We start from the raw sequence: 27,092 nt of genomic DNA, 5'->3' as shown, positions 1-27,092 counted from the left end.
TCCTCTCCGAGGTCCTCACTCTCGCCGGACGTGGGAGGCGGTGGCGCCGACGGCGGTGGCTCGGAACCAGCCCCGCGTGCCGGTGCTCGATGGGAAGCTGTACGTTGTGGGCGGGTACGACGGCGACACGGGTAACTCATCCAGCTCGGTGGAGCGGTACGACCCCGCGACTAATGCGCGTGCGCGAGGCGGGGCCGAGCGATTTTGATCTCTCGGTAAGTGGGGGGCCGAGCCGCCTCGGGGTGGCGGGCGGGCGGGCGTGTTGAAAAACAGAAAACAGAAAACAAGAGGGGGCCCGGGGGCCCAGGCCCCCCACTGGGAGTAGAAAATACACCCAAGGGGGCCAAGGAGGCGGCGCGGGGAAGCAGCATCAGGTGGGAGCAGGAAGATGGCGCTTCGGGTCGGCTTTGAACAAGGGTTTCCAGGTTTTAGATCAGTATTGGTGTCGGCACACATCCCCCCACATGAGGTCAGCGGCGCGCAGTGCCTCTCTCGCAGGCTGATTTGGGGGCTGTTTTCGAGCTTGTTTTTGTTTTCAGTCTAGGGGGCCCGACCCCCTCAGAGGCGGCGGGTGGGCGCCCACTTACCGAGAGATCAAAAACGCTCGGCCCGGTGTGGCGGCGCTCGCAACGGCGCGATTTGATCATGGCATTGTCGTGGCTTAGAGGGGCGCAGTCTGTACTCTTTATTCGCTTCTCGAAGGCAGCAGAAACCCTGACAGTAGATCTAAGATTCCTATCGCCACGGGTGGCTCTACACTTGGCTCTACCGCCTCCCCTTCAGCGCGACGCCAATCCCGACGCCGACCACGAGCGCGAGGCCTGTGGAGGCTGCCGCGGCCGCCACAGACACGCCCGAGCCCCTTGCGCCAAGGTGGGCGTAGTACGCCTCGGACTTCTCGCCGCCGCGAGGGGACGAGGTCGAGCGCGTTGGGCTCTTCCGCACAGTGGGTGCCGACGACGAGCGGCGCGGAGCAGCGTCGTCCGACTCCTCGGCCACGGGCGGCACGCCGCCAGCTCGGCAGACAACGTCGAGTCGGATTCGGTCCGAGAGGAAGGTGAGCACTGTGTTCTCGAGCATGTCGTCGATGGTGCCGAGGACGAGCGCGTACAGCGTCGTGTGCAGCTGCGCGAGCATCTCGCGCTTCATCGGCTCCACAAACCAACGGTACAGAGGGTTGGAATCCTGTTGCGGCACCCCGCCGGCCTCGCGAGCGTAAGCCGCCACCGCCGCCAGGTTGACCGGTGTGAGCGAAAGTGACACCTTCTTGACACGCTCACGGAGGTCCGACCCCAGCGAGGAGCGGCGCTCGTCGTCCTTCCGAACGGGCTCAAACACGAGCTTTAGATCGTGGCCACAAACGGTGATGCGCAGCGTGGTGGTGAGCGCGTCGAGGAGGCGGAAGAGGAGCTTCAGGCAGTTTATGTAGAGCTGCCGCTCCACGAAGTCAGGCACCAGCGGCTGATTGACGGCTCGGTTGGCTAGCAATCGCTCCGCCATCCGACCCAACTCCTCGTTGTCGAGCGAGCCAGTCAGGCTGGCGAGTGCATTGGAACGCCAAGAAGCCTTCTCATCGCCCTCATCCTCGATCCGCTGCATCAGCAGCTTGTGGCCTGCGAGGATCTCCTTGCCGTGCACCGTCGATATGCCCCAATATATAGTGTTGAGCGCGAGGCGGACAGTCGATAAATAGATTTGCCGTTCAATCACGTCAGGGATGGCACCGATGTTGAGCTCTTTGTCGTTGAGGATCTCGTCGACGAACATCTCGACCATCTGCTCGGAGACCCCGCCCGGCCAAAGTGGGTTGGGCGGCATGGTGGCAAAGAAGTCCTCGGGCCGCTCTCGAATCGCTTGGGCCGCCGACTGCCGCTGGACTGCGCTCCCGGCGAGGCTGGACTGCGCGGCCGAGCGCCGTTCAGAGACCCTTCGCTTCTCGGCCTCGACGCTAGCCGCCTTGGTGCGCGGCGACTTTTTCTGTCCCCAGCTAAAGTGGGAGATGCGGACCGTGGGCGAATTCATCGGGAAAGTCGGGAAAGTGAGGGGGGTAGCGCGCGCGAAAGTCCGTCGCTGGAGGGACGACCTCTCCGAAAAAAGATCGGAAACGCGCATTGAGCACTTGAGCACTGGATAGGGTCGAATCCGCATGGTACGGGACCCCTCGAACGCGCATTGTTGTTCCAGTATATGTGTAGGTCGTCAGCTGTCACGATGCACCCGAAGGGGACCCCAGCGCCAGCATCATCCGTGGAGGTACAAGTGTTCGAAGAGCCAGAGTGGACCTGAGCAACGATATGACCTGGCGGCAAATGATCGCAGTGGGCGTCAGAAGAGTCGTCCTTGCGCGAGGAGAGCTCGATAAACTCGAGGGGCCAAAATATGCCGCGAGAAGGGCAGAGCTGCGACGAAAGGCGAAAGAAGCCGCGAGAGCAAGGGAGCGGCAGGCGGCGGCGGCGTCGCAGGACGAGAGGCAGAGGACGAGAGGAGGGCGACGCGACAGGGGAAGAAGCGACAAGGGAGAGAACGACGAGAGTGGGACGACCGCGAGGTGGCATGAAGGTTGCAGCGCGAATCGGCGAGAGACTGCGAAGAGAGATAGGAAGAGGCGGACGCCCAAGGGTGGGCGACGGCTAGCGCATCACACCCTCTCCTTATATAAAATCCCTGTGTGGTGGCGGCGTGCCGTCCTCCCATCCCTCCCATGGGTTGTCCGTTTTCTTTCTTTCTTTTGTATATGTAGCTATTAACATTTGCTTTGTTCACCAGACACTACCTCATTCTTCGTTCCCGACACCACCGGCGCCTTGCCTCCAATGTTTTGCCCAGCTTATCTATCCCTGCAAAGTGCCATCGCCAGTAGGCATACCGTGAGCAAGGAGCGTATGCAGCCAACAACTCTCCCTCAGCCTTCGAGCGATTGCGCCTCGCCACGTCCTTTGCCGTGGCGCCCAGCAAGTGCACATGTGCATGTGCATGCACACGACAAAGGACACCGGAGGGTAAGGTTGTGAGCCCAATCTTCCGGCCGACTTCGAGGAGAAACTCGTTGAACGCGGATAGAGGAGCGACAAGGTCAATTCGCTCCAAGACACGCCGTTCCCACGACGCGACCTGGCTCGCACATTGTTTTGAGCACGCTCCAACCTGGCTGCATTCCGTCGCCTCGTCTCGCGAGGAAGAGCTCTCGCCGGGCAGCTCGACGAGCGGAGTCCGGTCGCCCTCGAATAGTTTGGTGAGGTCCTCGCCGCTGATGCCAGCGCGCGAGGCTTCTCGCCGCCACACGTTCCAAGTGTTAGGGTATTGATCAACGCGCCACCAGGGGTCGGCGCCGAGCCGCTGTGCCCATTCGAGCGCGGTCGTATTTGAGCGAGATCCGAAGAAGTTGTGATGTGAAGCCGTCTGCGCTGCCGGCTCCCGCACGAGCGCAGCCGTTAGGACGGAGCAATGCGACCGCTGCTCCCGAAGCGTGCGCTTCAACCGGTCAACCAAAATCAGATGCTGTGCTGGCGGAAGTCCTCCCTAGTGGTGCTCCATGTACACTCGTGGAAATGCTGCCCGGACCGAGGGGTCGGACCACGCTGAAAGGTTATTGCCCGTGTATGTCGGCCACGGGAACAGCGCTGGCTGCCCACAACCAGGCCCTCGGCACTGTGGCGAGAGGTGGCGATGAAACAGCGTCCGTATCTCCGTGCCGCCGCATTTCGCAAAGTGGTAATGCACGAGGAGGACGCAGCGTTCGACGGCAATCGGGGCGACCGACACAAGGTGGAGCACAACAAGCATGTTCGTTGCTCCTATGCATCCGCCGAGAGAAACTTGCGGGCGCGTGTTTCCTCTCCCCTAGGCTTCTGTCTCTGAAGAAAGAAAAGAAAGAAAACAGGCAACAGAAAAGAAAGAAAACAGACAACGCAAGGGAGGGATGATGGGAGGACGGCACGCCGCCACCACACAGGGATGTGTGGTGCGCTAGCCGTCGCCCACCCTTGGGCGTCCGCCTCTTCCTATCTCTCTTCGCAGTCTCTCTCCGATTCTCGCTTCAACCTTCGTGCCACCTCGCGGTCGCCCCCTTCTCGTCGTGCTCTCCCTTGTCGCTTCTTCCTCTGTCGCGTCGCTCTCCTCTGCCTCGTTCTGCGCCGCCGCTGCCGCCTGCCGTTCCCTTGTTCTCTCAGCTTCTTTCGCCTTTCGGCGCAGCTCCGCCCTCCTTGCTGCATATCATGGCCCCTCGAGTTTTGTTCGAGTCTATCGAGCTCTCAGAAAGAAAGAAAGAAAACAGACACGCCAAACGAGGGATGGGACGAGGACAAGGTCCCCACCTGCACGAGCAGGATTTTGGAAGGACGATCAGGGGGACAGGTATCGAGCTCTCAGAAAAGAGACAACCGGGCCCTTTGTTTTCTTTCTGCTCCGCCCTGATTGGCGCTTCCGCAGCTTTCCGCCAGTCCTCTTCGATGCAGTGGGCGACGTCGGAGGACGCCATACTCCACGTCGAGAGTTCGCGAACTGCGGTCGCCATCCTCGGCGTCAATCCGAGCACCTGGACAGAGGCGGACGTCGGCCAAGCGTACCGCGCTCTCGCCAAGCTCCTCCACCCCGACCGGAGTTCAGCAGAGGCGGGGAGATCGCAGGCAGCCTTCCAGAAGGTGCACGAGGCGCGTGGCGCGCTCAAGTCCATCGTCGCGCGACGCGCGCCGCCTCCGCCACGGCCAGCTCCGCCCGCCCCGGCACAGCAGCCGCGGCCCGCAAAGCGGGCGCCGGCCAGCAAGCCGGCAATGGCGGGAAAGCGCGCCAAGTTGGCGCCGCAGAAGGCAGCTCGGCCTCCAGAGCCATCGCCGAAGCGGGCCAAGCCGGCGGCGCAGGCGCGGCCGCCGCAGTCACGGCAGCCGCAGCCGCAGCGCCGCAGCGCGGCGGCGGCGGCGGCGAAGCCAAAGGCGGCGGCGAAGCCAAAGGCGGCGGCGGCAAAGCCAAAGCCGGCGCCCAAGCCGGCGCCCATGCGGCCGATCCCGCACCGGCGCTGGATCATTTCGAGTGACGAACTCGTCCTGAATAGGCGAGGCGTCAGGAGCCGGGGCTCGGCGCTGCGGAGGCGGCGCTGCTGTCCCAGCTGCTGGCGGCGGTGCAGCGCTTCAAGGAGGAGAAGAGTGCCGCCGAGGCGACGGTGGGCGTGGGCGAGGAGTGGGCTGTGCACTGGAAGCCGCGCAAGAAGGCGGTCTGGTCGGGGTCGGGGTCGGGGGGCGACTTTTACGCCTACCGCCTCGCCTCGCCCGACCGCACGTACCGCTCGCGGCCCGAGTTTGTGGGGGCGCGGGAGTTGCCCCCCCCACCCCCCCCCCATCCACCCACCCACCCACCCACCACCACCACCACCACCACCAGCACCACACCACCACCACCACCACCACCACCAAATTCGCCTTGGAGCGCTCGTCTGACCCCCCCCCCCCCCCTTCCCCTTCCCTCCCTCCAGGCGCTGTCTGGCGCCGAGGGTCCCGCCCCCACCCGCTCTCGCTCCTCCGCCTCCGCCCCCGCCCCCGCCCCCGAGGAGGTCGCCTGGCGGCACTTTCCTGGACCTGTCCTCGACCTGTCCGAGACCCTTCCTCCGCCCGCCCCAGGCGCTGACGGGCGGCCGCTTCCGCGCGCGCTGGGCGGACGGCACTGCGAGCGACGTGGCGCCGGGGCGGCGAGTGCGCGTCTACTGGCCCGAGGAGCGGCGGTGGTACATCGGCGAGGCGCGCGAGATCCCGCCGAGATGCAGCCGAGATGCAGCCGAGAGGCAGCCGAGAGGCAGCCGAGATGCAACCAAGATGTAGTCGAGATGTAGCCGAGAGGCAGGCAAGATGTGGTCGAGATGTAGTCATCGAGCGCTGGTCCGTTGACCGGGCGAGTTTGGGCTGGGCCGTGGTGTGCCGCGTCTCTTCACGCCTCTAGCTGTGAGCAGGTGCGCGAGGTGGACGGCGAGAGCGGCGAGAGCACCGTCTTGTACACGGACGGCGACGAGCGGCAGCACTTCCTCGACGAGGAGGCATTCCAGGTCGAGTCTGAAGTCGTGCTCGCGCCCTTCTTCTCGTCAGTCCATCGACTGAAGAGCGCCGCCTTGTAGGTCGAGGCGGAGGCGCCGGCGGAGGCGGCACCGGCGGCGCAGCCCTCTCCGCAGCAGGCAGAGGCGGAGGCTGAGGCGGCTGAGGCTGAGGCGACAGAGGTGGCCGAGGCGGCGGCGGAGGCGGCGGCGGAGGCGGTGGAGGAGGCAGCGGAGGAGGCGGCGGAGGAGGAGGCGGAGGAGGCGGCGGAGGAGGAGGAGGCGGAGGAGGAGGCGGAGGAGGAGGCGGAGGAGGAGGCGGTGGAGGAGGCGGTGGAGGAGGCGGCCAACGACGAGACGGGCGAAGTCTTCAAGAAGAAGGAGCAGGCGGCGGCGGAGGAGGAGGCGGAGGCGGAGGGCCCCGGCACGCCTCCCGGCACGCCGCTGCCGCCGGAGGCGGAGGCGGAGGCGGAGGCGGAGGCGGAGGCGGAGGCTGAGGCGGCGGAGGGGGCGTGAGAGGGGAGGGCAGAAGAGGCGCAGTGCGGGTAGGCGAGACCGGAGAGGCAGGTTGCTTGAGCGAGGCCGCCGAAACCGCTACCCTAGCCGCTACCTACGCGGAGCCGGCGGCTGTACGTGCGAGGCGGGCCGGGGTACCAAAGCGGTGCGGCAACGGCGCATCGCTCGTACAGACCCATTTTTTCTCTGTGTATTTTTGCATAACGCTTAACGGTTTTTTCGGCCACCTCCGGCTCCGCTCTCCGCTGCCGCGCTGCGCGCTGCTGCCGCCTCCGCGCTCATCACCTCCGCCCACGCGCCACTCAGACTCTCAGTTCTAAAAAAATTCTGCCTTTTCGTAGAATAAAAAAATCAGCTCACATTTCGTGGAAGTCCGAGACTGGAGGCCAACTCGGACCGAGATGCATCCGACCGTAACCCCCTCGTGCGTTCTCCACAACCAGCCCCAGCGTCTTGGCTCACCATTCTTCAGCGACGAGCGGTCCATGGGCCCGATAGTTGCCCCCTTCCGGCGCCGCCGATCGGGTACCATCGTACCTCCCAGGTCGCTGCTTAGCCCGACATCAGTGCACGACATGCTGGCCGAGACGGAGGAGGATTCTGACGCCCGACTCTTGCGCCTCCTTGAGGCTCTGGTGAAGAAGGAAGAGGCCGAGCAAATCGCCCGCGACAACGAGCTGCTGGCGTGGGGCAGAGGCGAAGCATGGGTGCCATGCGAGGCGGAGCCAGTCGACTGGCCCGACCCACCACCGTACGAGGATCTCGGCATCTTCACTCTGGAGTGAGTGGTAGAGCTCTCGCTGCGGCGCGCTGCGAAGGCGAGCGCGCCGACGTCGTCCCTATTTCTCGCGGTCTCTCCCCTGAGGAGAAGCCGTCGAGCCGTCAAGTAGTGTCGAGCGTGAGGGTGCAGCCTAGACGCGTGCCCCGTGCCATCGACTCTGTGCGCGACGCCTGATTTCTTGTACACTGTTATTATGGCGGGGTCGTCCGGTGTCCGCGCAACCCATTACGTGCAGATTAATCAGAGATTTACGTGAGTGAAGAACCACGCGAGAGACACCGAGACGCTGGCGTTTTGTCTTTTTTGAGACATGCTCTTGCTCAATCCTCAAACGGAAAACGGTCACGAACTTGGATCTTGTGGGGTGACGACCGGGGTTCCGGGTACCGGGCTCCGGGGGCGCCCCGCGAGAGACTCTCTAACTCTATCTCTCAGTCTGCACGTGCGTAGCCTGTGTATGTGCCAGGCGGGCGGCGAGACAGCAGTGAGTCTCGGACCCCAGGAGGAACACCTCCCAATAAAACATGGTACTGGGCTCTACAGAGCCCACGCTGGGTTCGATCATGGCAGGGCGGGCCAGGACGTCGCGCCGACAGCCAGGAGCGAGCGACGCACAGACCCGTCCAAGCACTCCCTTCGCCGCTGCACTCAGCCCTCTCCAAGTGTGTGCGTCTGGCCGTCTGCCTGGGCGCCGCCGCGCCCGAGGGCACGCGACGGCGAGAGGGGCCTCGCTCACGTCGCGCGCAGGTCGATGAAGGTGAGCACCTCGGCGTCCGACGCGGCGGCGAGCCCGCCGTGCAGCGGCGACACCTGAACAAGAAAGGCGGCGGCTAAAACCAGAAAGACGAGGCGGCGGCGAGTCGCAGCGGCGAGACGTGGAACGAGTTGATCGGCTGCTCGAGCGCGACGAGCACCTGCACGTCACGACTCCGGTCATTCGTCGGTGTATGGAGCAGCCGATCGGCTGTTCGAGAAGAGCCTGCGACGCGGTGCCCTCCTCGGCGCGCGCGACGAGAGTGCCGTCCGAGGAGCAGGAGAGGAGGTCGCCGAGGGCGAGCTGCGCGTACGCGACGCACCAAACGTCTCCGCCGTGCGCCTAGTCTCGGACGATCTCGGACGATCTCGCGTGGTCCCGCCCTCGCTCCACCACACGGCTCCTCCGAGCTCCCCGAGGTAGGAGGCGCTGCATCTCGACCGCATCTCTGCCGCATCTCGGTCACATCTCTGCCGCATCTCTGCCGCATCTCGGCCGCATCTCGGCCGCATCTCTGCTGCATCTCTCCCCAAGGTCGGAGGCGCGTCCGCCGCCCAGCCGGAGGTCCCAGCCGTAGAGGGCGCCGGAGCTGGCGCCGGCGGCGACCCGGTGAGGGTGCTGCGGGTGGCGACTGGCCGCCTACAAGGAGAGGGGGGGGGGGTACAGGCAGGCGGTCGCCTGGCCGGTCTCTGCTGCGACAAGGCCACGGGTGCTCGAGACGCCGGCAGGAGGAGGTGCCGCGTCGGCGCCGATCTCGGGGTGGTCTCGGGTGATCTCGGGCGATCTCGGGGTGATCTCGGGGTGATCTCGGGGTGATCTCGGGGTGATCTCGGGGTGATCTCGGGAGGGCAATGCTTTCTTTGGGCTTGGGATATCTCGGCTATACTCGGCTGCATCTCGGCTGCATCTCGGCAATACTCGGGTACATCTCGGCAATACTCGGCTATGTCTCGGCAGGGCACATGTGCTTCTTTGGTCGTGGACGTGGGGGGACAGAGGTGGCCTCTGGTGGCGGCAGGAGGAGACAAGGCGGGTGGTGGCCTGCAGCTGCGGCGAGCAGCTCATCGGAGTGCCGAAGGAAGGGAGGAGCCTGACAGCGAGGTGCGGTGCGATGACACGGCGTGATGGCCGGAGTGAGTCACACACACACACACACACACACACACACACACACACACACAGAGAGAGAGAGAGAGAGAGAGAGAGAGAGAGAGAGAGAGAGAGAGAGAGAGAGAGAGAGAGAGAGAGAGAGAGAGAGAGAGAGAGAGAGAGAGAGAGAGAGAGAGAGTCCCACTGTGTCAGCAGGGGAGCAGCCTGCTTGTTGGCCGCCGCAGGTCTCGCTTGTCCCAGAGCGAGACGCACGCGCCCGCCGTCAGCACCTCGTTCGGCGAGATGCAGCCGAGATGCAGCCGAGATGCAGCCGAGACACAGCCGAGATCAGCCGAGATGCACCTCGTTCGGCGAGCACCACTCGGCGCTAAACAGACAGCTCTCCTCTGTCGGGACGTCGAGGCGTTCGCCTGACCATTCGTCGTTCGCCGTGACTGCCTTAGCTAACAGGTACTGTGGACGATCGCCGCCGCCATGGCGCCTCCCTCGGCGTCGTGGAGCGAGAGGAGGCCGCCCTCGCCGCAGCTTGCCAGCTGGAGCCCGTCCGGCGACGCGTCCACACTCAGCAAAGCGCCGCCGCCGCCGCCACCGTCGCTCCACGCAGGCGTCAGCCGCAGGGCCGGGCCGGCGGCGGCGTCGGACGGCGGCGCGGCGGCGTCCAGCGCCGCCGAGAAGCACGAGAGGGAGCCGTCGCTGCCCGCAGCGCATACCACCGGAGGCGCCACGCCGCCGCCGCTGGCGGCGGTGAGGCCGAGGACGGAGGCGGCGTGGTGCGCCGTCGCGAGCAGGCGGGCTGCTGGCGCCTCGGAGGCGGCGGCGGCGGCGTCGTCATCCATCTCCACGTCCTCCGGCTGCAGCGCCACCGCCCACAGCTGGACGCAGTTGCTCGGCTCGTCCCACGTGCCGGTGGCGACAATGCCAGCGCCGGCGGAGCACTCGGGCAGCCAGCGGACGCACGACTGCTTGCGGCCGAGTGAGCGCGTCTGCTTGATGCTCGAGCGCACGGGCTCGTCGATGTAGCACTCCTCGTCGTCGAGGCGGAGCATTGTCGTTGAGCGGGAAGCGGCGCACCCCGGAGCCTCGAAAAAGAATTGTGGCGGCAGTGATAGCCTTTGGCCGCCTTGGTAGCGAGGATTGGTGTGACGCGATCCACGCAGGCGCGTGGTTTCTGACGGCCGACCGTCAGTGCACGGAGTTGCCCCTTCTCCGACTGCCCCGGCTAGTTCACGAGTTTCGCGGGAGTGACCCCATGCGTCAAACCCGAGACCTAGCGCAGGTGGGTTGGAGGGGGCTCGCTGCAAGGAAGGGCGGTGTAAGAGGCCGATCCCCGTAGTCCGCCCCACTCCTCCCCATCGGGCCGCTCGACCAGCGTCCAGCGATCCGAGGAGTGGCCGCTATGTGAGGAAAGACGACCCACTGCACTCCAAGTGCTCCAAGTGCGCCAACAAGAATCAACAAACCGCAGCTCCCCTGTACTCAGTCTCGCGCGTGATCGCGAAGCGCAGCACGCACGCGCTAAAGTCGAGCGCCGCGATGCCTTTCGTGTTTCCTGCCGAGTCGAGATGGTGCCGCTCGTGGATCTCGTAGAGCGAGAGGACGAGGAGCGCCGCCCGCGCGCGGGCCGCCGCAGGGAAGAGCCAGTGGCTTGCCGGCGACCACGGCGCCGCCGCCCGCAGGATCAGCGCCGCCGCCTCGCCCTCGCCGCCCGCGGCGCGCTGCAGCGGCGTCGGCTCGCCCTCGTGCACACTTGCGCCGCTGCGCAGCAGGGAGAGCGCGCGGGAGGGGGTGAGGTTCTCAAGGTGCGCGAGCGGCGTCCAGCCGCGGCTGGCGACTAGCCAGGCGGCGAGGTCGGCGTGGCCTTCGCGGTTTGCGATCTCCTCGGGCGTGCCGGAGGGCGGCACCGCGGCGCGGGAGGCGCCGTAGGAGGAGAGGAGCTTGGCGACCTCGAGGTGGCCCTCCTGGCACGCGATGAGCAGCGGCGTGGCGCCGTTGTTCATGGCTTGGCCAACCGCTGCGCCAGCCTCGAGAAGCAGCCGGACGATGTCGACGTGGCCCCTCCGACACGCGATGAGCAGCGGCGTGGCGCCGTTCTCTGCTGCCTGGTTAACCGCCGCGCTGGCCTCGAGAAGCAGCCGGACGATGTCGACGTGGCCCTTCTGGCACGCAATGTACAGCGGCGTGGCGCCGCTCTTCTTGGCCTGATTGACCGCCGCGCTGGCCTCGAGAAGCAGCCGGACGATGTCGACGTGGCCCCTCTTACACGCGATGAATAGCGGCGTGGCGCCGCTCGCCCCGGCCTGATTGACCGCCGCACTGGCCCCGAGGAGCAGCCGAACGATCTCGACGTAGCCGTTCCGGCACGCCATGTGCAGCGGCGTAAAGCCGCCGTCCATGACTTGGCCGACCGCTGCGCCAGCGCCGCGCAGCAGCCGGGCAATCTCGAGGTGGCCTCGGTGGCACGTGATGTACAGCGGTGTGACGCCTCTGGTGTCGGCTTGGTCGACCGCCGCATTGGCCTCGAGAAGCAGTCTGACGCACTCGGGGCATTCCTTCTCGCACGCGAGGAGCAGAGCGGAGGCGTCGTCCCCGTCAGCCGCCCCAACGCCCCTCGAGCAGCAGCCGCACCGCCTCGGCGTGCCCGTGACGAGCAGCCCAGGTCAGCAGCGTGTCCTGCTTCTCGGTATCGAGCCGCGCGTTGAGCTGGGCCGTGAGCGATGAGTCGCGCGTCCGTCGCCCGGAGAGGAGGGCGCGCAGCAAGGCCAGGTCACCCACAGTAGGGCGGCATCGGAAAGAAGAATTTTACCTTTTCATGTCACTTCCGTTTGTTTTCTTTCTTTTATTTCTGCTGCTACACCGACGCGCAATCCAACGTCAGCCCCCACAAGCGCTCGCGACACCACCAGAGGTACAACTTCTCGTTGTACGTCACGAGAGAGAGCGCCACCGACCACACCACGGAGAGCACGGCGATGATGGCAACGTAGCCGCTCTGCGACCGGTGCGAGAGGGCGGCCGCGGTGGGGACAGGCCGGCGGGCGATGAAGAGGAGCTTCGATAGGTCGGTGTGGCCCTCGAGGATGCGGGCGAGCAGCAGGGCGCTCCGGAGACAGCAGAGATACCCGACCAGCCCGACCGCTCGGGTCTCAAGGTCGACCTCAACCCCGAGGTTAACGAGTATGCCGACACCAACGGCGAAAAGGTCTTCCGGCAGGCGGTTGCCAGCTACTACAACCATTTCTTCCGCCAGGGCAAAAAGAGCCAGTACACGTGGCAGAATGTCGCAATCACGTCGGGCGGTCGGTCAGGCCTCTGCCGGCTGATGGCGACGCTGACGAATGTCAACTGCGGCTACTTCACCCCCGACTACACCGCGTACTCGCAGCTTCTCGGTGCCTTCGACGGGATTGCACCCATCGCTATCAGCAAGGACCAGGAGGGCTATGCGAGCGCCGACTACCTAAAAGAGAGGCGCCCAATTTGACCCACCCCGCGCCCACCCCGCTCCGGCCAAGCCACCAATCAGCAAACTCTCTTCTCTGCACCGCAGGATCGCCCATCACGGGATTGGTGCGATGCTCCTGAGCAACCCGGGAAACCCGAACGGGCAAACTGGGATGACAAAAAAACATTGGCGTGTACGGCGTCACCTCACACCTCTCTGTGCGAGTAGGCACGTGGTGGAGGGGAAGGAGCTCTCGGACTGGGTTGAGCTTGCGCGGGATGAGTCATGCCTCTTCATGATGGACGAGTTCTACTCACACTACATGTACGAGGACAAGCTGCCTGGCGACACACGACCCTTCCACACGATGTCCTCCGCTGAATTTGTGCACGACGTCAACGTTGACCCCATCTGCATCATCAACGGGCTGACCAAGAACTGGCGGCTCCCTGGATGGCGCGTCTGCTGGGTGGTCGGCCCCAAGCACTGCGTGGACGCGCTCTCGGCGATCGGCTCCTTCATGGACGGCGGCGCGCCGCATCCGCTGCAGATTGCTGGCATTCCGCTGCTCGACCCCAAGTTTGTCGAGGAGGACGCGCTCGCGCTGCAGGCGATATCCTACGAGATAAGAGATCTTCTCGTAGGTCAGACTCTCCTCAAGCGCTACCCAATGCGTGCAGGCGCATTTCCGGCTCAAGCGGGACTTCATGCTCAAGGTGACCCTTCCTAGACCCTTTCCCCTAGAGGAGACCAACCACCGGCTTAATGTGACGCGTCAATGCTCCAGGCGCTCAACGAGCTCGGCATCAAGGTCCTCACGCCCAAGGCGACCTTCTACCTGTGGGCCGACGTGAGCGAGCTACCGCCGCCCCTCAACAACGGCGTCATCTTTTTCGAGCATTGCATCCGATTCAAGGTGAGCGCCGCGCCTTGGGTCTCGGATTCGTGTCACCCGCACCCCGCTGACCTGCCTCCTTTTGTAAAAGGTGATCGTGGTGCCTGGCATCTTCTTTGACGTGCATCGTGCCGAGATCTCGGACTCGTCTCACCCACGCCTCGGCTGACCGGGCCTCGTTTGTGCAGGTCAACCCCTTCCACCGCCGCCGCTTCAACAAGTCGCCCTATATCAACCACCTGCGCATGTCCTTTGGGCCCGCGTGGCCAAACCTCAAGATGGCGGTGGCGGGGATGACCGAGCTCGTCGCCCTCGCCAAGAGGGGCGACCTTCCACCCCTCGAGTTCCGCGGCAGCACCGCCGCGCCCCTGCTGTCGCCCGAGCCAAAGGCCCGCCGCTAGCAAGCCGCTGCCTTCGCACGCGCCCCTCGACTCGATGTCCTTCAGGCGCGGCCGCGAAGGGGCTCTCGGCCGATGGGCGCGCCAGACACGCGGTTTCGACGCGGGACGCTCGGAATGTATGCGCCCGGAGCAAGAGAAGATCTTGCGCACATGTGTACAGACGAAGCACGCTTGTGCTGGGTGCATGTTTTTTTTCTTGCTCTCGGCGGTCGATTCGTACTCTACTTTTTTTGCGTCGCCCAGCCGAGGCGCGCCAGGGGAAGCGCATTCGGCGGGAAGCGCAGCCTGCGCACTGGTTCGCAACAGGCTCGTGTGTCTACATGCTCTTGCGTGCGCTCGCCCTAGTCGTCGGCGCCTCGGCCTCAGCAGAGATCAACTGCACCTTCGCGCCGAACGAGTGCCCCGGTGTGTCATGGGACCTCACGCCGCTCCAGCAGCTCACGCACTCCGCCGACCTTGAGGTCGCGGCTGCGGCTGGCGAGGTGCCGGACGAGCACTTTTGGCTGGGCGTGTGCCGGTCGCCAATCGAGGCGGGGCAGTGCGAGACACTGAGCAACATCTCCGACCCGGCCGGGCTGCAGGTTTGGCGGTCAGAGGCTGGCGGGGAGGAGTGCGCGCCGCTCGGATCGCTGTCGACGGCGGCGTGGAGCATGGCCTCGCCGGGCAACGAGGCGGAGGGGGTGCTTCTCTCCTTCTCGGGGGGCGCGGCGGGCCGCTCGATGGTCGTCCGCTTCGTCTGCGACAAGTCCATCCCAAAGGCGCGTGTCCTGCGATAGATAGACTCGACGGGCTCACCGGCGCGGGGTGGACGCAGGACAGATGCTGGCGGCACACATGGCGACACAGGGACACACGGACAAGACACCCCCTCGCCTCTCCCTGCAGCCTGCCGACCGCCGCCGCTCTTTTCTCCTCCGCCGCCCGCCTCGCCTACCGCCTCTCCCTCCCTGCCGCCTCCCACCCTCCCCCTCGCCTTCTGGCCTCTCCCCGCCCCGCCACCTCTCCACTCGCCACTCCCCTCCCTTCGCCATCACCGCTACCCTCACCGCAGCCTCCCTCACCGCCACCGCCCCTCACCGCAGCCTCCCTCACCGCCACCGCCCCTCACCGCAGCCTCCCTCACCGCCACCGCCCCTCACCGCAGCCTCCCTCACCGCCACCGCCCCCTCCCTACCTCCAAAGGCGGTCCTCACCGAAGCCACCGGCGGCAGCCTCAAGTACAACCTCACGGTCCGCGCCGCCGCCGCCTGCCCGGTCGGTCGCTGCACAGCACCGCAGCGCGATGGCGGGTCCGGGGCGGCCACCTTCTTCGGCGTGCTCCTCGGCGGCGCCGCGCTCTACCTGGTCGGCGGGATGGCGTACAACGTGCGCAGCGGCGTGGAGGGCATCGACCGCATCCCGCACTGGCACTTTTGGCAGCGGGTGCCTCAGCTGGCGGCGGACGGCGAGCTGCAGCCGAGATGCAGCCGAGAAGCAGCCGAGAGATGCGGCCGAGAGAGGCAGGCGTATTGTCTCTTATCTGCAGGTGCCTCCGACGCCTATCGCGGCGCGCTGCAGCTCGCGCGCTTCGGGCGCAACTATGCGCGCGCGTGGAGCGGCGGAGGTGGGGCGGTAGGGAGGTGCTGGGCCGCCCGTGCCCGGCGTCGCCTCACACCCAGCCGGCCTCGTGAGCAGGTAGCAGCAGACACGAGCCGCTCCGCGCGGCAGAGGCGACCGAGTGAGGCGCGGCCGAGGAGGAGGAGGAGGAGGAGGAGCCGTCACCGATCGGCGACGAAACACTCCTCCGACGCGCCCGACTCTAGTCTGCGCCCGCTGTCGTCGCTCCTTCCGTCGTTGCCGTCTCCAGCGTAGCCCGTGAAGTTTGTTGTTTGCCCAGTGTGCCATTTGTCCGTGTCTCCCCTCTCTCCCTCTCCCTCTCCCTCTCCCTCTCCCCTCCTCTCTCCTCACCCCCCCCCCCCCCCTTATAGCCACTTGGGCCTAGGCGCCTCCCCCTTCACCTCACCGTAGCTCTCACTCAGGCTGTCCCCCAGACCGCGAAAAAAACCGCACAGTTTGGTGCGATTAGTGCGTAATGGCGTAGAACGAGCACCCCCTTTGTGAATTTTACCACATACCGGTCTGGCGCCAGTGTGCGCGCAGTGCTCGAACTTTACCGGTATGAGACCGGTATTTGGTGATATTTTGATTAACTTTGAAGTGGTGTGGTATAGTGGTATGCGAAAGTGGTATGCGGAGTGTTGATTAGTGTAGCGGCTGTGGGTGTGGTCCCAGGAGGCGAAGCCATGCAAAAGTGCGGGTATTACCCGGGTATACCTGGGTTTTTCAGGTATACCCCCGCAAAATACCGGGGTATTTTGCCGATTTCGCCGATTTTATTAGCTACAAAAATGCACTCGGACTCGCTTTGGTTTCCGTGAGGCAGGTGGTATCCCATACCACTTTTTGATTAGTGCAGGCCTAGGGTTTGATTAGCCAAAAACTCACATACCGGTAAAGTTCGAGCACTGTGTGCGCGACAAGCAGCCCCAGCCGCCTCTCCCTCTCTTTCCCCTCTTCTAAACTCCCAGAACTATCAAGAAAACAAAAACGACCTCACCCCCAGCTATAAATAAGGAGGACGGAGCCAGCCCTCCCTGTTGTGGCATCGACTCTACACGCTATTTCGACAAGAGTGAAGAGTCCAGGACATGTCCATCAGATTCAGAACTTTCCTGGGGGGTGGGAGCCGCTAAACATAATTCATAATTCCCGCGACTGCCCCCGGGCGGTCGCCGCTGCCGCCCCCACAGGGCGGTTTCGGCAAGTTTCATTATGAGTCGCCAGTTCGACCTAGAGAGGGAGAGATTTTTAGAAGCCAACAAGAAATGTGTCACACACAGTGATTTGGGCTCTTCTCTCTCGACCTATGGATTCGACTCTCGCGTCTCGGGGCTTTTTCTATCGCCCGCCGTTCAAGTTTCGGGCGCTCATGCCTAAGTGTGAACGAGTTGCCTTCTAAGGTGGGTGGGGTTGCGCGAGCACATGCAGGCTCGCGCTGCGCTGCGGTATAAGGTGGGCCTGGCCTACCATGGCAATGCCGCTGAGACCGGTGAGTACTTGTACGACCCGAGCTACGCGCCGACGCTGGACATCGCGGACAAGTGGTCCACACGCTGAACAGAATGTTCATTCAATCTCAATGTCCCACCCGCACCCCCCTGGCCCTGCGCGCGGGCCTTCTAAGCCCGCGGGTAGTCTCCCCCCATCCCCAGCCAGGCAGGGCCTCCAGGGCTCCAACCTCTCATAGACCAGCGCAAAGCGCCATAGGACGTATTTTCTTGTCAATAACAAGGTCTGTGAACGGGACACGTCAATCAGAACTCCTATTGGCCAGCGCCGTGCTCGATCTCGCGTCAGGCATGCCAAGATGCGTGCAACTCGGCGGGTTTCTGCTCGGCCTTCGATTGGAGTCCCCACCACAACGATTGTTTTCTGATCAAACAGTGCAGCTCGACCACGGCGCACGGCGAGTGGAATTCGTATTGGAGTAATGTTCCGATTCGAGCCGCGTACACGAGCATTTATGAGGCTTGTGAGGAGGCTTACTTTAGTAACCTACCTTGGACCCACTGGTATGTCAAACGTGGCTGCAAAGCCTTTGTTGGAAAAGTGTATCCCGGAGTCGGGACTTCGGAGGGGCGGTATGAACTCGGAAGCGACTACGACGTCAGCAGTTGCATCGATCGTTGCAACATCGAGGTGTACCCCGACGATCCCCTCTACATTCAGAGGACCGGGTGCAGGCACGGATGCACAATCATGACTTGCTACAACTCCGACTGGTCCCCTTCAGGATTGCGGGTCGCAGGATCGCCATGCTGATGAAGTCGAAATGCTCAACGCAACTACTACCACGTATGCAATGACCCCACGGGCATTTGCTACGGACCGAGCCATTACGACTGCATTCAGTACTGATCGGATACGACCCAGGACCGGTGGCGAGCGGGGCTATCGACCCAGTGGCGAGCGGGGCTATCGGGAGGAGGCATGGGGGAGGAGGCAGCGCGGGCGGCGAGCGCACGCGCGGATGGGGATGAGGGCGGAGCCGAGTGCGGCATTGGTTGGGAGGGTCAGGTGGAGAGGGCGGGCGGGGCGGGGCGGGGCGGGGATGCGCGGGCGCTAGACAGGGGAGTGAGAGCTGCCTCGGGGAGCCAACACACCCACAGCACGTAGGGCATGGGTTGAGCTAGGGGTTGAGGTGGTGTCGCGTGTCGCACAAGGCGGAGTTCGATGCTAGGTTCGATGCCCCCAGCAGCTGTAATGACTATTGCAATAATGTGTACGCAGACGCGATAATTCTAACGGCGCCATGGTATTCGGTTTTTGCTATTTGTTCATGTGGGGGTATATGCCAGATTTGTCAATGGTACCGCGTCTGCGACGGGCGCCTTGGCCCTTGCGTCCAGAGCCTTTTCCCGCACTTTTTTTCCTCATGTGTTTCGGGTGTGCGCACAGGGATTCGGGTTTCATGGCCAGGCCGGGAGAGAAGCAGTGTCGTGTAAAGAGGAGGGAGGAGGCGGAAAGACGCGTGAGTAATCCGCGATGAAAATTTCTTTTCCTCGTGCTGAAGGAAGCTCACATCGACCCGCACCGCGGGCAACACCCGCCGCCCGCCGCCCGGGCGCGGCGAAGATCGCCGTCGCGGATCCCGCGATTGCGTCGCCGTGCTTTCTTTTCGACAACAATGTAAGTACACATATATGCTTGGTGGAGCAGGCCCCCGCTTGTCCGCCCGCCGCATCGGCGCCGTCGCTCTGCTCGCCGTCTGCTGCGCCTCCGCGGAGCCCGCGGCGGCACCCCGCTCGGTGCTCGTCGCGTGGCCGCCGGAGCCGGAGGTGCGGGCTGCGCTCCGCTACGTGATGACGGAGCTCCGCCGCCTGTCAAACCGCTTCCGCTACGCCTCGCTCACGACGTGCCACCGAGCCGAGGCTGCGGAGGTGGACGGCGAGCGGAGCCTCTTCCTCGACGTCGAGTTCGACATGCTGCGCGGGCAGCCCTCGAGGCACAACGTCATCCTCTTCAAGGACGGCGACGGCGCCGTGACCAGCATGGCGCTGGACGAGTTTCCGCACGTGGAGCTGCGGGAGCCGCCGGACCCGGACGTGTGAGACCCCAGATGCCCCTCCACCCGCGGCTGGCACGCCCTCTTCCCTCTCTCGCGCCAGCCTCTCGAGGCCTCGCTGTGTGCAAGCACCCTACTCGGGCGCGGCCCTCGATCGATGATGTCGAGCTCTTAGCTTGCCCGAGCTCCCGCTGATGTCGGCGAAGCGAGCCGTGTCGCACACTGTTGCCCATGAATCGGCATGGCGACGCGCGCTCCGTCTCCAGCTGGTGCAGTGACGGGCTGAGAGGTCTTGCGGGGTTGCGGCGCGCCGCTCGACGGTGCAGTGCGGCCTCACCACACACTGTCCGACCGTCCGTGTCCGCACGCGCACAGACGGACCTCGTTCGGGCATGCACACACGACTGTCACACTGCCTTGCCCAGCAACGTCAAGCTGTCGTTTGTGAAAAAGTACGAGGATTGAGAGGTCACTTGGAGCCGACTGGTCTCGCGGTCGCGCGCGAGATTTTTTTGCTTTCTCTCTTCTTCTGCGTTGCCGTTGGCCGGCAGCGCAGGGGGCCAGTTCTCTTTTTTTGAAGGGTGACGGTGCATTCTTTCAATGACTAGAAGGCCTACCCCTTTTCCTCGCTTAAAGATATTGTGTTGTGCGGGGCCGCGGGGGCAGGCCGGAGGCCGCCGGCAGACGAGAGCCAGTCTAACGAGGCGGACTGTAGGCACAAGCGGCAAAGCAAGGGCATCCGAATCAGAAGACACGACAGGAGTGGCTTTGCGTCATGTCCGTCCTGTCATCGGCGAAGCTTGGGCAACGGCAATGTCGTGGGGATGGGCGGTGCTGCAACCGGCCTTGGAGCCCTCGTCTCATGTCGAGAGCTGATCGTCAGACACAGTGGAGGCTCCGCCGAGTTCAACGAGTTGGTCATCAATCAAGCGGCCCTTGATGCGCCCTGGCCCCCTCCATCTCATGTGCGCCATGCAAGCAGCGATCACTGCAACGCTCGCCAAAGCAATCCCAACAATCGGCAGCAGTGCCTGCGGCAAAGGTTCGCTTTCCAACGGGACGCCGTCGCCTGAGCCAGCCTCGCCAGAGCCTAGGTCGGCATCGCCGTGGAGATCAGACATGTGGCTCTCGGCGGCGGCGGCAGGGAGGCGGCGGTATGAAGTAGCGAAGGCAAGGCGAAGGACCAGCAACAATCACGACGACTGGACACCGTGAATATCACGTCTTTTTTGGTTTGTTGTTTATTTTTTTCAATTCTTTCGGCCTCGCGAGCGTGACCGCCGTGACCTCGCGGCCTTCGACAAAGTGACTACTCGCGAGCTTCTCTACCAGGTATGGCGGACACTGATCTCCTCGAGCAGTCCGCAGGGGTCGTGCATGCGGCCCAGAGCGGCGACGAGGCGGCCGTGCGTGCGTGGGTCGCCGGCGGCGGCGACGTCAACGAGACGCTGGAAGTGTTTGGCGCCGAGTACCGTCTGCTGGCGTGTGCCGCGGAAGGCGGCCACGAAGACGTGGTTGACCTGTTGCTGCAGCTCGGCGCGGAGGTAAACTGGCAGTGCGGCGTCGGCGGCGCGTCAGCGCTGCTAGCCGCAGCCGAATACGGCCGCCCCGCCGTCGTGCTGCGCCTGCTGCGGGCGGGCGCAGACATGGCGATGCGAAATGATTCTGGACAGACGGCGCTGCAGCTGGCGAAACGAAGCGGCAATGCCGCGTGCGTCGACGCCTTTCGGAGGTACCTCGAGGAGATGAGGGACCAACGCCAGGCAGCGGGCGGGGCGGGCGACGCTTCCTCGGCCGATGCGGCTGCGCCGTCGCCGCAGGGAGGCGGAGAGGGCCGCGCGCTTCCTGGCGAGGCTGTGAAGGCGGCGCTTCGAGAAGGCAACGAGCCGGCACTGTTGGCGTGGCTCGGCGGCGGCGGGCGGGTCAACGCGACGTACGATGACGACGCCACGCTGCTGATGAATGCCGCCTCGTTCGGCCGCGATCACGTAGTCGAGTTGCTGCTGGGGGCCGGCGCGGAGATCGACCTTCAGGACAACAACGGCTGGACCGCGCTGATGTACGCCGCCCTCGACGGCCAATCCACCGTCGCATATAATCTCTGGAGGCACGGAGCGGACATCGACCTGCAAGACAGTGAGGGCTTGACCGCGCTGATGCACGCCGCCCGCGCGGGCCATCCCGCTGTCGTATCCCAACTGTTGCGGGCGGGCGCAGACATGACAGCACGCGATGAGTTTGGCACGACGGCGCTGGAGATGGCCAAGGAGAAGGGCCACGCCGAGTGCGTGCGCGCCCTCGAGGAGCATGCAGAGGCGGCGATGTCTGCACCCACCCGCCCAGTCTCGCCTGCGTTGGCGGTGGAGGAGGGCGGCGCGGTGCTTCCTCCCGAGGTTGTGTCGGCGGTTGCAGATGGCGAAGAGCCGGCGCTGTTGGAGTGGCTCGGCGGCGGCGGGCGGGTCAACGCGACGTACGAGGAGGGTGATGCGACCGGCCTCACGTTGCTGATGACAGCCGCCACCTACGGCCACGAGAGGCTGATTGACCTGTTGTTGCAGCGAGGCGCGGCGATCGACCATCAGACCAGCAACGGTTGGACCGCGCTGACGCATGCCGCCATCAACGGCGAGACCGCCGTCGTGCGCCGCTTGCTGCAGGCGGGGGCAGACGTGGCGGTGCGCTCCTCGAGCGTTGCGACGGCGGCGGGCGGCAAGACGGCGCTGGAATGGGCCGAGGAGAAGGGCCACGCCGAGTGCGTGCGTACTTTCGAGGAGCATGCGGCGGCGGAGGCGGCGGTGAGAGAGGCGGCGAGGGCTGCAGAGGCGGCAGCGAGTGAGGCGGCGAGGGTGAAGGCTGAGTTTTATGCGGTCCGGCAAGCGCTTATAGCGGGCGACGAGCCGGCGCTGTTGGCGTGGCTCGAAGCCGGCGGTCAGGTCAACGCGATGCCGAGTCAACGTGACCTCACTTTGCTGATGAACGCCGCCCACCTAGGCCAAGAGCGGGTGGTCGAGTTGCTGCTGCAGCACGGCGCGGAGACTGACATGGAGAGCAGCAAAGGCGTCACCGCGCTGATGCTCGCCACCGCCTGCGGCCACGCGCGGGTTGTCGAGCTGTTGCTGCAGCGCGGCGCGCAGGTCGACATGCAGAACAGCAGCGGCAACACCGCGCTGAAGTCCGCTGCCCAGGAAGGCCACGAGCGGGTGGTTGAGATGTTGCTGCGGCACAGCGCGGAGGTCAACTTGCAGGACAGCGACGGCGCCACCGCGCTGATGGGCGCCGCCCAGCATGGCCACGAGCGGGTGGTCGACTTGCTGATTCGGCACGGCGCGGAGGTCAACCTGCAGAGGAGCGAAGGCTGGACCGCGCTGATGTTCGCCGCCCACGAAGGGTGCCCCGCTGTCGTGCGCCGTTTGCTGCGGGCGGGCGCAGACACGTTGCTGCGCTCCCAGGACAACTCTACCGCACTCGGCATTGCCTCGAACGCCAGGAAAGCTATCCCGAACCACAACGGCTATTCCGAGTGCGTGCGCGCCCTCGAGGACGCGGCGGAGGCGGAGGCGGTGCGGCGCGGCGACGCGTTGCTGGCCGAGATCGAGGCGGAGGAGGAGGCGGAGAAGCGCGCCAAGGTCAAGAAGGGCAAGAAGAAGAAGAAGGGCAAGGGCGGAGGGAGTGGCGCCGCGGGGCCGTCGCAGGAGCCAGAGGCGGGAGCGGAGACCGCGGCGGAGGCAGCGGCGGAGGCAGCGGCGGGGGCGGCGGTGGAGGCATCCGAAGCGGCGGCTGCGTTGGCGGCGGCGGAGGAGGTGCAGCTGGCTGCGGCGCTCGAGGAGAGTACGATGCTGGAGGACGAGGCGAGGCGAGGGGCCGACGAGGCGTCGGGTTCCGCGCCACAGGGCGCACCTCAGCCCCCCGAGCCGGCCGCAGAGAGCGAGGTGCCCCCCGAGCTTTTGTGCCCGCTCTCCTTCGACGTCATGACGGACCCGGTGATCTGCGCCTCGGGCCAAACCTACGAGCGGTCTGCCATCGAGAAGTGGTTCGCGATGGGCAAGCGCACCGACCCGATGAGCGGTTCGGTGCTCGAATCCACGTTCCTGGTGCCAAACGTAGCGCTACGCAGCATGTGTCGCAGGTACGAGCAGAAGGATTCATAGCCAAGGGGGGTGAGGGGGAGCGCCGAGCGCGCACTTACGAGAGCAAGGATTGTGGGGGGGCGACGGAGCCACGATTCAGCTGTGTATCTACGCACAACCAGCGGAGCCCATCTAGATCTACCTTGTCTTAGTTATATCTGTTATAGATAGTATACGCGTAGCCGTAGTACATAAGAAAACACGCATCTCACGGGACTACCGCTCGCAAAGCACGCGTCTAACACAGAGCTCCCTGCCCGGAGACGCACACAAAGCGCATACAATACACTCACAAAGCCGCCCCCCCATTGCGCAGACTCGCAAGGCCCGAGACGCAAGCACAACCCGCGCCTCACTCCTCACGGCCGCACACTGGAGAGGCAACCCCCAGCCCCGCCCCCTGAGCCTCGCACACTCCCCACACTCAGCTTACCCCCGGCTTCACCTTTTTTCCAGTCCTCCCTCTCTGCTCTCCGGCAACCTCGCGCCGGCCCGCGAGCACACCTCCGCCCGTAGCTCGGGCAGGACGTGGCGGTCGAGCGAGCAAGCGGGCGCCCATTCAGAGGGTCTCTCGAGGTTCACCCTCGCCTCTCTCGCCTCTCGGGGGCGCACACCCCCCGGAACCAAACCGTCTCTCATGTCGAGCCTCATGGCGTCAGCAGCTCGAGGCCGACCTCGCGTTGGGTGGCCGTCGGCGGAGCGCCTACCAGCCGCCGAATCGCTGCGCGACGCCGGCCTCGGCCGGCGCGGCAGGCGCCGCCTGCTGCACGTTGAGCGCCGCTGCCGCCAGCTGCGCGTAGGACGCCGCCACCGCGAGGCGCGCCGCCTGAGACGGCGGCGGCCACTGCGGCAGCGGCGGCAGCGGCGCTGCCTCGCCCTTCTTCTCCCGCGCCGCCGCCAGAGCAGCGGTCGGCCCCTTCGCCGCCGCCGCCGCTGGCTGCTTCGCCTCCGACTCCGGCTCCCCGCCCGAGAGCATCTCCGCCGACGGGCCCTCCTTCTCCCGGCGCACCTTCGCCGCCTTGGCGCCCTTCTTTGGCGCCGCGCGCGCGCGCTTGCGCTTGCTGGAGGGGGGCGGCGGCGCAGCTTCCGGCGCGGCGCTCACTGCCACGCCGGAAGCCTCCTCCGCGCCGGTCAGCCGCCACCTGCGGCCGTGTGTGCGCACCAGCGCCAGGATCTTCTCGTCTTCCTCCTTGCTCCACGGCTCACGCGCTGCCTATTGATCAATCCATTGATCTCTTGAACCATCCCTTTGATAGGCCGCAGGGGTGGAGCAAGCGCTGCCGCCTGCTCCGCCTCCCACGCCTCGAAACCCGCCAGCTTGAGGATCACGCGCGGGGCCTCTTCGCCGCCGCTCCCCTCCTCCTCCTCCTCCTCCTCCTCCTTGCTCCGCTCGAAGCGCTCCTGGTGCCGCTTGAGTGCCCACGGGTCGTCGCGCGAGCGCTTGTCTGCGCGGTGCGGGCGAGGAGTGGGTGGGGGCAAGAGGTGGGGACTCCTCGCCCCGCAGCGACTCACTTTGAAACCAGGTCGACACTCGCCGGGGAGTCGTCTGCAGCTGCTCCGCCAGCGAGGCGCGAGTAGGCGCGGACGGGTACGGCTCGCGGCTGTAGACGGACTCGAGGAGCAGCGATCCGCCGGGAGGGACCTTCCACCGCAGCTCTGAGCTCGCCGACGAGCTCGCCGACCGTCTCGGTGCCTCCTCCTCGTTGTCGATCCCCTCCTCCTCCTCCTCCGCCTCCTCCTCCTCCTCCTCCTCCTCCTCCTGCGTCTTCTTCGCCCGCTTGGCGAGCCGCAACAGCTCCTTCGGCCCCGGCTTGCCTCGCGCAACCGCTGGTGCCGCCGGCGGGGCGGCGGCGTCGGTTCGCGGCAGCGGCGTTGGCTGCGGCAGCCGAGTTGTCGCGCTCCAGCCTGCCGCCGCACCCTCGCCGCCAGAGCCGCCGCCGCCGCGCCCCTTGAGCTGCTGCACCCCCTTGCGGAGGATCTTGTCCTCCTGCGGTGTAGGGCAGAGGGCATTCTGGGGTGAGGGGGGGGGGGGGGGGGAGGCGGCCCTCGCCTCTCCACACCAGACAGGCAGGAGCCCCACAGGCAGGAGCCCCACAGGCAGGAGCCCCACAGGCAGGAGCCCCACAGGCAAGGCCCAGTGCACAAGGCCCAGTGCACGTGGGGGGGAGCAGGCCTGCGGCGTCCACGGTGTGCGCGGCCGGCGGACGAGGGCAGAACTCTCGGCGCGCGGCACCTGAGGAAAGCGCGGGAGGTGTCTCGGAAGGGTCTCGGAAGTGTCGCCGGGAGGTGCGGCGGTGTGAGCGGGACACCGGTGTCTGCGCCATCGCGGCCGGGGTGGCGGTGCGACTGGCGAGCCGCTCCACTCGCCCGAGCTCGAGCTCCTCCTCCTCCTCCTCTCCCCAAACCTCGGGCCCGTCCTCATCTCTGAACATGAGGCTGGACCAGCGGTTGCGGACCGCGTCGTCCGAGCGGCCCTGCAGCTTCGGCAGCGAGGCGATGATCTCGGCCTCGTCGGCGGCCACGATGATCTCGTCCTCCTTGGCCGTCCACGGCCGCCGCTCCGCCTCTTCTGTGTCGCCGAAGTGGCGCTCCCACGGCTGCCACTCGGTCACCTCGGACAGCCACAGGACGACCGACCTGGCCGGCGGTGGTGCCTCGCGAAAGGACTCCTGCGCCTCCGCCTCCTCGCGCTCGCCGTGCACCCCCTCGGGGAAGCGCGCAAGGCCCATTAGGTGCGCCTGCGGCAGCGCCACGCGGCCGCGCTCAGACGTGTTGCGCTCACCACCCGTGTGCCCGTGTACTCGTGCGCCGGGCGGATAGGGCAGCGGGCGCGCCTGTGTGCTGGCTCGCCCTGTGCCCGGCAAGGGCGGAGGCATAGCGGTGCCGCCGCAGCGCTCGAACCAGCTCTCCGTTGCAACCTGCGTGGGGAAAGGAGGAGGAGAGGGGGGGGCGGGCCCCACGCTTCCGCCTCCCCCGCACAGCGCCCCCCGCGGGCGAGTCTCGACGAGATCTCGGCTCTCTCCTCCGCCTCGTACGGGGACGGCGCCGCAGCCGTCTCAACCGTCGCCGTGGAGGAGGCGCCCGACGCCCTCGACTCCGACAGCGCGTCGCAAAACGACTGCGCGAACTCCTCGCGGCCCTTTGGCTCCTCGAGGCTGGCCTCGGGGAGGTACGAGCCCATCAGCTCCGCCTCGTCGTCGGAGCACTCCTCGCCGCTCCGCCGCCGCTTGTGCGACGCGGGCGCCTGCTCCGTCTCCTGCCGCGACTGCGCGCGCGAGAGGCTGAAGTAGGCCTGCGGTCAGGTAATACACAAGATCAGGTCAGACAAGCATACACAGCCGAGACGCGCATACACAGCCGAGACGCGCATACACAGCCGAGACGCGCATACACAGCCGAGACGCGCATACACAGCCGAGACGCGCATACACAGCCGAGACGCGCCTTCTCGAGCGGGAGGGGGGGTGCGCGGGTCTGTAGCCGCATCTAGGCGCGTGTGCGTCCGGGGCAGACGGGAGCATCTCGATCGCCGCGTGGAACTTCGCGAGCGCGCCTGGGCACAAGGGAGAGGCGTCACGAGAGGTGCCACGCCTGCCTGCAGCCTGGCCGCGGCGAGAGTATCAGCGGTGGCGTGGCGGCGGTGGCGGCGCGGCGGCGGCGGCGGCGGCGGCGGCGGCGGCGGCGGCGGCGGCGGCGGCGGCGGCGGCGGTGGCGGTGGCGGAGGCGGAGGCGGAGGCGGAGGCGGAGGCGGAGGCGGAGGCGGAGGCGGAGGCGGAGGCGGAGGCGGAGGCGGAGGCGGAGGCGGAGGCTGGTGTTGGCTGTGGTGCTTGCGGTGGCGGGTGCTGTCGCAGTAGCGTTGGCTGCGGAGGCTGTGGTGCGGAGGCGGTGGTGCGGAGGCGGTGGTGCGCACCGGCCAAGTCATCGTCTCCCTCGAGCTCCTGCAGTGGGT

General features: G+C 65.8%; 8 protein-coding genes across 8 annotated transcripts in view; 6 read left to right on the top strand and 2 right to left on the bottom strand.

Annotated features, from left to right (window-relative positions):
- Nucleotides 1-4,448: 4,448 nt before the first annotated feature.
- On the top strand, nucleotides 4,449-6,529 carry EMIHUDRAFT_113348 (hypothetical protein; the record flags this gene model as incomplete). Its single annotated transcript, XM_005782701.1, has 4 exons — nucleotides 4,449-5,036; nucleotides 5,084-5,293; nucleotides 5,465-5,542; nucleotides 6,098-6,529. 4 exons carry the CDS (start codon nucleotides 4,449-4,451, stop codon nucleotides 6,527-6,529), a joined length of 1,308 nt encoding a protein of 435 aa, XP_005782758.1.
- A 1,513-nt stretch (nucleotides 6,530-8,042) lies between these two features.
- EMIHUDRAFT_113347 (hypothetical protein) lies at nucleotides 8,043-10,220 on the bottom strand (the record flags this gene model as incomplete). The annotated part of the gene is made up of 3 exons (XM_005782700.1): nucleotides 8,043-8,120; nucleotides 8,236-8,406; nucleotides 9,636-10,220. The coding sequence occupies 3 exons, from the start codon at nucleotides 10,218-10,220 to the stop codon at nucleotides 8,043-8,045; spliced, it is 834 nt and encodes a 277-aa protein (XP_005782757.1).
- Nucleotides 10,221-12,212: 1,992 nt separating this feature from the next.
- EMIHUDRAFT_233006 (hypothetical protein) lies at nucleotides 12,213-12,655 on the top strand (the record flags this gene model as incomplete). Its single annotated transcript, XM_005782699.1, has 2 exons — nucleotides 12,213-12,236; nucleotides 12,323-12,655. 2 exons carry the CDS (start codon nucleotides 12,213-12,215, stop codon nucleotides 12,653-12,655), a joined length of 357 nt encoding a protein of 118 aa, XP_005782756.1.
- A 256-nt stretch (nucleotides 12,656-12,911) lies between these two features.
- EMIHUDRAFT_233005 (hypothetical protein) lies at nucleotides 12,912-13,912 on the top strand (the record flags this gene model as incomplete). Its single annotated transcript, XM_005782698.1, has 4 exons — nucleotides 12,912-13,256; nucleotides 13,297-13,332; nucleotides 13,404-13,532; nucleotides 13,700-13,912. 4 exons carry the CDS (start codon nucleotides 12,912-12,914, stop codon nucleotides 13,910-13,912), a joined length of 723 nt encoding a protein of 240 aa, XP_005782755.1.
- Nucleotides 13,913-14,062: 150 nt separating this feature from the next.
- On the top strand, nucleotides 14,063-15,633 carry EMIHUDRAFT_233004 (hypothetical protein; the record flags this gene model as incomplete). Its single annotated transcript, XM_005782697.1, has 5 exons — nucleotides 14,063-14,092; nucleotides 14,170-14,676; nucleotides 15,095-15,334; nucleotides 15,470-15,515; nucleotides 15,587-15,633. 5 exons carry the CDS (start codon nucleotides 14,063-14,065, stop codon nucleotides 15,631-15,633), a joined length of 870 nt encoding a protein of 289 aa, XP_005782754.1.
- Nucleotides 15,634-18,654: 3,021 nt separating this feature from the next.
- On the top strand, nucleotides 18,655-19,062 carry EMIHUDRAFT_233001 (hypothetical protein; the record flags this gene model as incomplete). The annotated part of the gene is made up of 1 exon (XM_005782696.1): nucleotides 18,655-19,062. One exon carries the CDS (start codon nucleotides 18,655-18,657, stop codon nucleotides 19,060-19,062), a length of 408 nt encoding a protein of 135 aa, XP_005782753.1.
- A 3,787-nt stretch (nucleotides 19,063-22,849) lies between these two features.
- On the top strand, nucleotides 22,850-23,164 carry EMIHUDRAFT_233000 (hypothetical protein; the record flags this gene model as incomplete). The annotated part of the gene is made up of 1 exon (XM_005782695.1): nucleotides 22,850-23,164. One exon carries the CDS (start codon nucleotides 22,850-22,852, stop codon nucleotides 23,162-23,164), a length of 315 nt encoding a protein of 104 aa, XP_005782752.1.
- Nucleotides 23,165-23,846: 682 nt separating this feature from the next.
- EMIHUDRAFT_468407 (hypothetical protein) overlaps nucleotides 23,847-27,092 on the bottom strand; it is a gene marked incomplete at both ends in the record, with an annotated part of 15,360 nt that continues 12,114 nt past the window's right edge. Inside the window, 5 exons of the mRNA XM_005782694.1 lie at nucleotides 23,847-24,356; nucleotides 24,386-24,588; nucleotides 24,656-25,130; nucleotides 25,453-26,061; nucleotides 26,205-26,435. Of these exons, the coding sequence (XP_005782751.1) occupies nucleotides 23,847-24,356; nucleotides 24,386-24,588; nucleotides 24,656-25,130; nucleotides 25,453-26,061; nucleotides 26,205-26,435 (2,028 nt within the window). The remainder of the gene's footprint in view (nucleotides 24,357-24,385; nucleotides 24,589-24,655; nucleotides 25,131-25,452; nucleotides 26,062-26,204; nucleotides 26,436-27,092) is intronic.

The sequence above is a fragment of the Emiliania huxleyi genome, assembly GCF_000372725.1.
Source record: "Emiliania huxleyi CCMP1516 chromosome Unknown EMIHUscaffold_187, whole genome shotgun sequence".
In the NCBI taxonomy this organism is placed as follows: domain Eukaryota; phylum Haptophyta; order Isochrysidales; family Noelaerhabdaceae; genus Emiliania; species Emiliania huxleyi.
The sequence above is the reverse complement of the archived record's forward strand: the minus strand, read 5'-3'. Positions and strand labels throughout refer to the sequence as shown.